The sequence below is a fragment of the Megascapheus bottae genome, chromosome 1 (genome assembly GCF_031878675.1).
Source record: "Megascapheus bottae isolate mThoBot1 chromosome 1, mThoBot2.hap1, whole genome shotgun sequence".
Classification (NCBI taxonomy): Eukaryota; Metazoa; Chordata; class Mammalia; order Rodentia; family Geomyidae; genus Megascapheus; species Megascapheus bottae.
Genome location: NC_143509.1, coordinates 58,055,678 through 58,066,750, shown reverse-complemented (window position 1 = coordinate 58,066,750; position 11,073 = coordinate 58,055,678). Strand labels below are relative to the sequence as shown.

Here is an 11,073-nt window from a genome sequence, read left to right as displayed (position 1 = left end):
GAGCCACAACACCACTTCTGACTTTTTCTATGTATGTGGTACAGAGGAATTGAACCCAGAGCTTTGTGCATGCTGGGCAAGCACTCTACCACTAGGCCAAACTCCTGGCCCCAAATTAGCATGTTTTGTCTTTCAAATTCAGTTTAGTGAAGCACTTCAATTTCCCTGAAATTCCTACTTTTCCACTTAAGAGAATTTCCATACCTGAATAATGGCCACATTTAGTGCTGATAACCGATCTCTACCTTTCCTATCTGTGTAGCATAGTAAAAATTCCAGATCGTCCACTTACTGGCCATGTGACTTTGGATAAATTACTTAACCTCTTGGAAACATTAGTTTCTGTAAAATTGAACTAAGAATTAAAAGAAGCAAACAAATTATTTTTTATTTTTATTTAATTTTATTGCCAGGGTGATGTACAGAGAGGTTACAGTTGCATAGCAAGGTAGTGAGTACATTTCTTTTCGAACATTGTTAGTCCCTCCCACGGTTTTCTGTCACTTTCCCTCCCCACCCCTACAAATAAGTTATATATACATATAATATGTGTAATTCATGTACATTTTAACCCGGCACATAATAGATGACTAATAAATAATATCTATTGTTATCCTGAAATCAAGTCAGTTTTTAAATCTGTGCTGAAATTTGTGTGTGTGTGCGTAATTGTGTGTGTGTGTGTGTGTGTGTGTGTGTGTTTCAGGGACTCATGCGTGTTTGTCACGTGTCCTGCTCACTCCCCCATGGCTTACCTTTTACACAATAGTTCTTTGCAATGAGTACACCAACCCTTTCTTTTCCTACAACTTCCAGTATACTGAGTCAGACAGCTATTGAAACTGAAACCTACAGGGTTAAACCTAGCTGCTAGAGCAACCCCTCCTCCCCCCAGCCCCTTTTCACTGTGGGCTGGCAGCTGTCCTAACTGCTTACTGAAGCCAAATGCTTGAGGAGAGAGAAAGGAGTCAGCCATGAACCCTTTCCAGAAAAATGAATCCAAGCAAACTTCTTTTTCACCTGTCTGCACTGAAGAGGCACCAGCTAGACCTCCCAGTCCTCCAGAGAAGCCACCTCCGGTGAGTTCTCAAATTCAGGTCATCCCTAACAGTAATAGCCTTGTTGTTTGGGCTTTCCTCAGCCTCTGGAACTTCATGCTGAGCTATAATGTGCCATAAAACTATTCTTTGGGGAGAGGTTAGAATTCACCTGAGGATCAAATAGAAATGGAAGTTTCTTTTACTTGGGAGAGGAAGCTGCAGTGGGGAAGAGATAATCAAAATTCTTTTATGGGACTCCCAACTTTGCTGCATTGGATTGCAGATTCTCAGTTTCCCAGGAGGAATAATTTGAATGTCCAGGGAAACTTGGCAAGCATTCCTTGTTTGGAGAACTGTGTCTGATTGTTACTTCTTTACTGCTAGGAAAACTCTGCTCTTGTGCATGAAGCCTTCTTTGGGGATACCAACGGAGGTGTCAGAGTATATCCATTCTCTGTTACTAAGTGTCCCCAATTTAGAATAGGAGATGAGACAGAGAAAAAAAGGAATGAAGACTTATAGTGTGTACTAATTAAAGCACTTCCAAATTTATGATTCAAACTTCGTATCCAAACCCTGTGAGAAGTTAGAATAATAATTGCCAATATTTGCTAAGTTATTCACATAGATCTGGAGGTATGATTGTCCTCATTTCCTTGAAATAATAGAACTGAGACATCAAGGTAGGTCTTTGAGGGGGAACTTGCCCTCCAGCACTTTTCTCAGTGAAGTACTGGTAACTGTTGGGCAGTAGAAGCAGGGCTTGTGGGAAATATGGGAGTAGATGGCTATGTTAACAATCAAAGACCAAATGACATGGCTAATCATTAGTGACATTGTTACGTAGCTCAGGACAGTATATTAACTAAACAGCAGCTTACATGGTTTGTCAAGCTGTAAGCTGGGAAGGTAAGAATCACAGTTCATCACATCTTTAAGGCAAATAATTATTATATGATAACATGTATTTATTTTAGGAGGTTTTTAATATATATATGCCTATGTGGGCTAAAGAATGACCATTTTAATTTAATGTATTTATTTCTCTAGTTAATGATGCCTCTTCTGCTCTCAGAGAATTTAAGGATGCTTGCAAAGGTGCATATGCTTATGAAATAAAAAGCAGTATAGCCAGGCACCAGTGGCTCATGCCTATAATCCTACCTCCTCAGGAGGCTGAGATCTGAGGGTTGCAATTCAAAGCCAGCCAGGGTAGGCAAGTCTCTGAAACTCTTATCTGTAATTTATCCTCAGAAAGCCAGAAGTGGTGTTGTGGCTAAGAGTGGTAGAGCACTAACCTTATGCAAAAATGTTCAGGAACACTGCCCAGACTCTGAATTCAAGCCCCCCTACCAACAACAATCAAAAGGCAATACAGATGTCCTGATAAGATCTAATTGCCTTAAGGACAGATTATTTCTAACCACCTCCTGTGGTGGTTGCAACATTGTAATGGACACAGTTTTGAGATAAAACATGTGACATTCCTTATTTTATGACTGATGCAATACATGAAATAGTATAGTTCTTCTAATATCCAGGATTGTCACTAATATATGACAGCGTCTTTTGACTAGGAAAAAATGGGCACTTAATTTTATAGGATTTCGGGCTCCTCTGCCCAAAGTCCAAAAATCCTCAGTCAACCTACCTTTAGGAATTTTTGCCTCCAACCTGAGCTCTCTGCCTGCTCCAGCAGTCTCTGTACAGGAATGTTGTTGGGCTTGTCTCCTGCATGATGAATAAGCCATATGGGGACAAGAAGTCTCAGCCCCTACTGTGGAACTAAGCAGGACACTGATTTCTGAATCTACTGTAATTGCCTGGATATCTCTAATTGTCCCATAAGCCACCTCTCCCTTCTGTCTCTAATAAGCCCAGTGCTATTATCTTCCTGCTTAGGACTCCCAGCTTCACTTTAAAAGTTTGTGAGCAAATGAGCTGTTCCTGATCAAGGAATGTCTGAGCAGCTGTGTGTTAAACGAAGAACACCCTAATATGCAGATTAGCTTCTTTTACTCTTAGATCAGCAATGTAAACCCTTTTAGTGTCACATTAACTGTTTCATAAGGAGTAGATTCTGTAGTTCCTTAGCATCTACCCATAAAGAATTTAAAAAAGTGAGTTTTAGTTGAGCTCGGTGTGGTACATGCCTGGACTCCTAGCTATTCATGAGACAGACACTGGGAGGATTGCAGTTCAATGCCAGATCAGAAAGAGACAGAGAGACAGAGAGGGAGAGAGGGAGGGAGGGAAGGAGGAAGAGAGGGAGGGAGAGAAAGAAGAAGGGAGAGAGGGACCAAAAGAGGAAGAGGAAGGGGAGAGAGACCCTAAAGACGCTAGAGTATGGCAAAAAGTGGTCAAACACCTGCCCAGTGAGTACAAGGTTCTGAATATTTAAAAGAAACAAACAAATAAGCTGAGTGTGGTAGTGTGTGCCTGGAACCCCAGTTGCTTGGGAGGCAGAAGCAGGAGAATGAAAAACTGGAGTCTGGGCAGCATAATGAGACCTCTCACATGACAAAGATTACTTAAATGAATTCTCCCATGTGGAGCTTCTGAGTGATTGTGACAACCAAAGAACTCATGCTTGAATCACTGCTTTTTGTTGCTTAGAAAATCTGCGGCTCCAGCTACCCAGTGAGCATCGCTTTCATTGTGGTGAATGAATTCTGCGAACGCTTTTCCTATTATGGCATGAAAGGTAACTGGGTGTCCTAGTGTCTTCTCTATGCCCTCCTACCCCCACGTTTGTAGTACTGTGGTCTCCTTGGATGCTATTTATTTCCCTATCCATTCTTTCTGCCCATGTGCAAATTGGTCTTTTCCATTGGCTGAGACAGTAAATTCATCACTTAAGAACTTCTGCTGACCAGAAAGGCCTGGCAGAATCAGAACATGGTGTGTGAGGATGTGAGTGGGAAAGCTCTCATGATACAGGCTCTGCTCCTCACACTTGTTCCTCATATTCCCACACTAGATGGTTACTGAGAAGGAAGGAAACGGGTACTGGAAGCACCATGGAGAGTTCATTGTTACCCATGATGCCATGGTACACAAAGCCTGAAGGTTAGAGTATTAGATCTGATTGTTAGTATGGCCCACCTACTCTCATATTTCCCACAGGCCCTGCCTCTACTGCCAAACTGTTACCAGCACTTTGCTGAAAAGTGCTGTAGGGCAAATTTCCTTTCAAAGACCAGAAATTAAATATATCTTTCCATAATATGAATAGCTGCATTCATCTTGTTTTATCACCTGACATTCATGCATCTGTTTATTTTTTTTTAAATCATAGCTGTGCTGACCCTGTACTTCCTGTATTTCCTGCACTGGAATGAAGACACCTCCACATCTGTATACCATGCCTTCAGCAGCCTCTGCTATTTTACTCCTATCCTTGGAGCAGCCATTGCTGACTCATGGTTGGGAAAATTCAAGTAAGGACAAGTCTCGTACTCTGATGCCTCACAGTTATTGTGCAGAAAGTTATTGCTTCTAACCTTTTGTTACTAAAAAGGAGCATACTAAGTCTAAGACTTACAGCAAAGACTGTCATCCCAGAAAGCTTATTTCCTTCCATTGCCAATTTTCCAATGTCTTCACATTATTCTAGCCAGAGGATTATTTTTTATCCTTTAGTTTTACTCTTCTAGTCTGTAGTGTGGACTAAATCTTTTCTTTAGCAGTGATATTAAAGATGCTACCAGCATCTTTAGGGCAAAATATATACCTGTAAAGACCTGAGTGCTCATTTAATCCTTTCTCTGTGTCTTCTCCAGAATTACGCATCCTTACTTCTTTACTATTTTTTTCCAGAGTTCTTCCTTTCTGATTTTACTTTCTCTACTTATCTTCTTAACCTATGTTATTTCATTCTTAAGAATCTAATGAATATTTGTACTGGTAGCTCATGCCTGCAATCCTAGCTACTCAGGAGGCTGAGATCTAAAGGATCATCGTTTGAAGCCAGCCTGGCAAAGAAAGTCCAAAAGAAACCATCTCCCAGAAATAAAGCTAGGCTAGAGATATGGCTCAAGTGGCAGAGCTCCAGCTGTGAGCAAACAAGTGACCAGGAAAGTGAGTCCCTGAATTCAAACCCCATTACTACTACCAAAAGATGAAAAGAAGAAAGAGAACAGGAAGGAAGGAAGGGAAGAAGGAGCAGGGAAGAAAAGAAAAAAAAAAGAAAAAAGAGAAGAAGGGAGGAAGAAAAGAAGGAAGGAAGAGAGAAAAGCAAGCAAGCCCTGTGCTGATGGCCCATCACTGTAATCCTAGCTACTCAGGAGGCTTAGAATCATGATTCAAAGACAACAAAGGTAAAAAAAAAGGCAAATAGATTCTTCTTTTCAATTAGCCAGCAAAAAGCAGGAAGTGGATGTCTGGCTTAAGTGGTAGAACACCAACCTTGAGCATAAGGCCCCGATTTCAAGCCCCTATACTGAACACACACACACACACACACACACACACACACACACACACACACACACACACATCTCATTTCAGTGTCTTGAAAAGACACATACATTTGTATTATGTAAAAAGATATTCTCTATAACATTATAGTCTGGCTAGAGATGAGCCTGTGATATCCATTCTGTGGGTTTGTTACTCATAGATTTGTCTGAATTAGCACTCACATGAGTGCACACATACAGAGCTCTAAAAGTGTTTAATGAGCCCTACATCTATAATCTATCGATAACATACAGTACCACACAGTTTCTTGATTTTAGAGGAAAATGACGAGTAAATGGCTGAGTCCATTACCTACATCCTCTATGTTTCATGATGCAACGTAGTTTTGTTAGAGGCCATTTTTCATTGTAGACTTTATGAGTATTACTCAGATGCTCCCGGTCGTGATCGTGCAGCAGCGGCATCTCGGCCTGTGGGCTCCCAGCTCCAGTCACATCCGAGGGATATTTTTCACTGTGTAGGTAAGAACAGTCCACCAAGCTCACCCAGATAAGAATTGGCATTGTGTGAAAGCAAAAAGTATATGCTACAGTTTTTATTCAGTTGAAGAATAAAATACATGTGTGTGTATCATATTTTGGTCTTCTTTACCCCTCATTCCTCGTCCTTTCTTTCTATCACTTCCCAGTGATGTCCCCAGACAGTCCTCTTTTCGCATTCATGTCCCATCATCATCATCATCATTAGCAGCAGCAGCCTTTTAGGTCTAGATTCTACAAATGAATGAGAACATACGATATTTAGCTATTTGGGCTTGGCTTATCTTGCTCAAAATGATCATCTTCAGTTTCATCTATTTTCCTACAAATGACGTAGTTTAGTCTTCCTTTCTAGCTGAGTAATACTCCATAGTGGGTGATATGTATGTGTGTATGAATGCATGCATGTACATGTGCATGTATGCATGCATGTATGTATGTATGCATGTATATAAATTCGCTCATTTGTTGTCCGGCACCTCAGCACTTTAGCAATTTGGCTATTGCAAACAGAGCTGTAATAAACATGGGTATTTAGGTATCTGAACACCTATGAAGAATGTTTTACATGCTTTCAGGAATGAGACCAAGAGTAGTACAGTATGAGTCATATATAATGCATAAATAACTGCTAAAAGGTCTCTTTCTGTTTTCTTTCACAGAATCAAAGCTATGCTAAGAGGAAATGGGCACCTGGAATCTCTGACTCTTTGGCTAGGGAATTTTTACACTGGAGAGAATGAGGCTTCCTTCATACACATAGGACTGTATACACACAGGAAAGACTATCTAATAGATACATAATGGAAAAACAAATTATTAACACGAATATTGGATTGCTGTGATTTCTGTCAACATTTACTGAGAGACAAGCTACATGCTAGAATGCTATTTTAGGGTTAAGTTGTTTTTAAGAGGGAAAAACTTTCTAAGTCATAGTTCCTTGTTTTGAAAGTCTCAATACATGCCTATCTATTAGTTTAGGCTCTTGACTTTGGCCATTATGTGGAATCACTCTCTTGAATGTGTTTATTATACTTTTGATGTTCTTGCCATGCTTTTCCTCTTGTGTGATCAGAGCCAACCCTTTTTCCTTCATGCCCTGTCTCTTTCATTAACATTACTGTATGTACTGATCTTAGTCTTTGCTTGTGTTCCTCAGATCCTAAGCTCTTGATAAAAAAAAAAAATGCCCGTAGCTTTTGAGTTTACCATGGTGAACTACACTTTGTAACTTTTTGTTTGTTTGTTTGTTTGCTTTTGTGAGTCATGGGGCTTGAACTCTGCCTGGGTGCTGTCCCTGAGCTCTTCAGCTCAAGGCTACCACCCTACCCCTGGGCCTGGGTATTGTCCCTGAGCTCTTCAGCTCAAGGCTACCACCCTACCCTTGAGCCAAGCCCCACTTCCCATTTTCTAGAGGTTAATTGGAGATAAGAGTCTCAGGTCCTTTTGTGCCAGGGCTGGCTCTGAACCTTGATCCTCAGATTACAGGCATGAGCCCCTGCACCCCACTAAACTTTGCAACTTTTTCCCCTTTATATTAACTTGTTTGTGATAGAAGTACAAGTTCCAGGAGGGGACTTCTGGATTATAGCGATGACAACCGTGCATGCCTGTAATCTCAGCACTAAGGAGATTGAGGCAAGAGAATCAAAAACAAAAAAACAACAACAACAAAAAAAATGAAAAAAGGGCCAGGAATGTGGCCTAGTGGTAGAGTGCTAACCTAGCATGCATGAGGTCCTGGGTTTGAATCCTTGGTACTACACAGAAAAAGCCAGAAGTAGTGCTGTGGTTCAAGGATAGAGCATTAATCTTGAGAAAGCTCAAGGACAGTACCCAGTCCCAGAGTTCAAGCCCAAGGAGTGGCAAAAGAGAAGAAATTCTAGCCTAAATCCAATACTAATCAAATGATTACTTGAAAGATATCATACCAAAAAAAAAAAAAAAAGGAATGCCATGTTGGCACTTGTGATTTACACCCATAAGAGGATGAGAATCACAGTTCAAAACCAATCCTAACAGGTAAGTCTGACAGACTCCTATCTCAAATTAACCAGTGAAAAGATAGAAGTGGAGGTGTGGTTCAAGTGGCAGAGTGCCAGTCTTTAGTAGAAAAAGGCAAGAGAGAACTTAGTTCAAAACAAAACTCTGAAGCTCCAGTATAGATATGTGCACATGTGCACATGCACATGCACAGACACACACACACACACACACACACACACACACACACACACACACCTCACAAAGATGTCATATATCCTCTCACGATTTCAGTTTCTTGATCTGTACATTTGAGAGATAGCTCAGCTCTACCTAAAACAGCTGATAGGATGCTAAGAGTCCTGATTCTATTTCAAAGGCAGTGTTTTCCCTCTGACTTCTTTCTTTTCCTGTTAAAATTCCTGTTACTGGGTTATTATATTGTCATAGCTACACTATTCCCTTTGAGTTGCTCATCTAGAAGTTCCTAGTTTCTTCTTTAACTTTTTATGCTTCTATTTTTCATTCAGTCCAGCAACTGGATACAGATTTGATATTTCTACACAGACTCAATCTTTCCAGCTCATGCTCCTTTTGCTTATTCCTCTCTGATAATTTAGTTTATTTCTCTCCGTTAATCTAGTTTATTTCTCCCCAGTAATTTGGAATTTAAGGCAGATAGCTTTTTTTTTTTTTTACTTTTTCTTTTTATTCCTCTCTATTTACTCTTTTCATTCAAACAAAGAGAACTTTTCTTTAGAAGATGATACAAGGCCTTTTGGGAAAGCTCGCCCATTCTCCTGATAGCAATTATTTCTAGACTAGTCACTCAATTCTTATTCCTTACCCTTGAAGGCTCCTTTCCTAAAAAGCCAATGTGAGAAGATTAGACATTCACAATAAAGAATCCACAACCTGAGATTTCTGGTCTTCCCCACCCTTAAGCTAACTTCATTCCATTTTTATATTCCACATTAACACAAAACACTATAAAATCACACACACACACACACACACACACACACACACACACACACACACACACATACGCACACTATAATTCCCAGAGTTTTTTGTTTTTTGTTTTTATTTTTGGTTGGTTGTGGGGCTTAAACTCTGGACCTGGGCATTGTCCCTTAGCTCTTCAGCTCAAGGCTACCACCCTACCGCTTGAACCACAGTGCCACTTCCAGTTTTCTAGTGGTTAATTGGAGATGAGTCTCATGGATTTTAGTACCTGGGCTGGCTTTGAACTGCAGTCCTCAGATCTCAGCCTCCTAAGTAGCTAGGATTATAGGTGTGAGCCACCATGCCTGGCTCTAAGGTTTTGTTTTTGCATTAACATTCTACTTATGTACCAAAAGAATGCTGATGTGTTTGTGTTAATACATATTACACATGCAAATATGTGGTGATATGCTGTGTGTCAATAAAAATCATATCTTTATATATGTTTCATGTTGGAATCTCTTACTTTCTGTTTGTCATTCCACTCAATTCATTGGAGAAATAGCTCAGCAGGAAGTGTCTATCAATTACCTGATTTTTAATCTCTGGACAGTCAAGCTCCTGGTCTTTTCTTACCATTACTTGTACATGAAGAAACTGTAGTGGGCACTACAACCCACATGGCCAAATTACCCAGGCGGAATCTGGAAGCCTTTCACCTCTTTACATATTCTCTTTACAAAGGAAGTCCTTTTTCTTAACCATACCTATTTACTTGGCATTTGTCATTGACTTCTTGTGCTTTCTAGAGCAAAGGAGAAATAGGGGAAGAATGCAGTCAGGAACTCAATGTATGTCCCCCAAATTAAGAAAAGCAAGGGAAAAAGTGGACTGGGTAAGTGCTGACTGGGGTGACTTTGATGACGATGCACTGTATTCATAAATTGCTTTGCTAAATAGCCACTTCTTTGTACAACTACGAAATAATAACATTTAAAAATTGTTGAAATCATTTCTTAAGAAAACCAGCTCAAGTTAAAAAAAAACTTGTTCTACTGGTTCTACTAATGGAAAATATCATTCTTGCTATAAATCCACTTAGTTCTTGTTATATCTTGTAGAAAAGTAAGGGTACACTGTGTACGTGTGGAATAGAGGTGAGAGTAAATATGAGAAGGGCACTTGAAGGAAATATCTGTTCCCTCCAAGTGTTTACACTACAGAATGAAGAACTGCACCTTTTACCTAATCCATTTATTCCAGTCACCAGGTTTCTCTTTGTGCTTCTTAGCTAATTCTTTGCTTGCTCCATTCCCTTCTCTTCCTCCTCTGTTTACTGAGAGCAGCAGGAACTTCTGTGGCACGCATAAGCTGACTCATTTAACTCTCTCCACAGGACCATCATCTATCTTTCATTGGTGTATGTCCTTGGCCATGTGTTCAAGTCTTTGGGTGCCATTCCAATCTTGGGAGGAAAGATGTTACATACGTGAGTAAACCATGGAACCAACTGATCTACTTTGCTTACATCCCGTAGGTGTATGTCTCAGGAACTCATTACAGATGACTTTATTACCAGAGATGTTCCATTTTAATTAAGTAAGCGTTTGAGAAATGGTAGAATGCCTAGTCAATATCCTCTTTATGTGTAGGAAAACCAGGAAAACCTTAATGCCTTCCACATTCCCTCACATGTCCATGCAACCATACTTCATCAGGGATTTGCCAAAGTCATCCATTTGTGTGTAGTTCTGTGTATTCCCATTGGTTGTTACATCTTAAAGTATTGATCGATTTTTATGGGGTCAGAGACAATTGACAGATTCTTCTGCCGTTGGTTCAGTTAATGGGGTTATAATTATTTAGAAAACAAATCATCTGTATTTATGTTATAATGTACCTATACATGTAATTATCCTAGAAGTTAGGAATTTTATTTGAAATTCAATGAACCCTACTTGTATTACCTCTTTGTTCATATCCCGTAAAAATCATTGATATGGATTTTATTGATTATGATGAGTCTTAACATTTTATTTTGTGGTTAGGAAAGATATGAGACCATAAGAGTCTTCAACAGAAATGTTTCTTTAATTAAAATAAGATTGAGAACCAATATGATAGCTTTGGAGTCCCTT

General features: G+C 39.8%; 1 protein-coding gene across 1 annotated transcript in view; it reads left to right on the top strand.

The window, feature by feature from the left end:
- Positions 1–910: 910 nt before the first annotated feature.
- Positions 911–11,073, top strand: part of Slc15a2 (solute carrier family 15 member 2) — a 34,637-nt gene continuing 24,474 nt past the window's right edge. The window contains exons 1-4 of the mRNA XM_090345502.1: positions 911–1,079; positions 3,657–3,744; positions 4,339–4,480; positions 10,332–10,424. Coding sequence (XP_090201628.1) covers positions 975–1,079; positions 3,657–3,744; positions 4,339–4,480; positions 10,332–10,424 — 428 coding nt within the window. The 5' untranslated portion in view covers positions 911–974. The remainder of the gene's footprint in view (positions 1,080–3,656; positions 3,745–4,338; positions 4,481–10,331; positions 10,425–11,073) is intronic.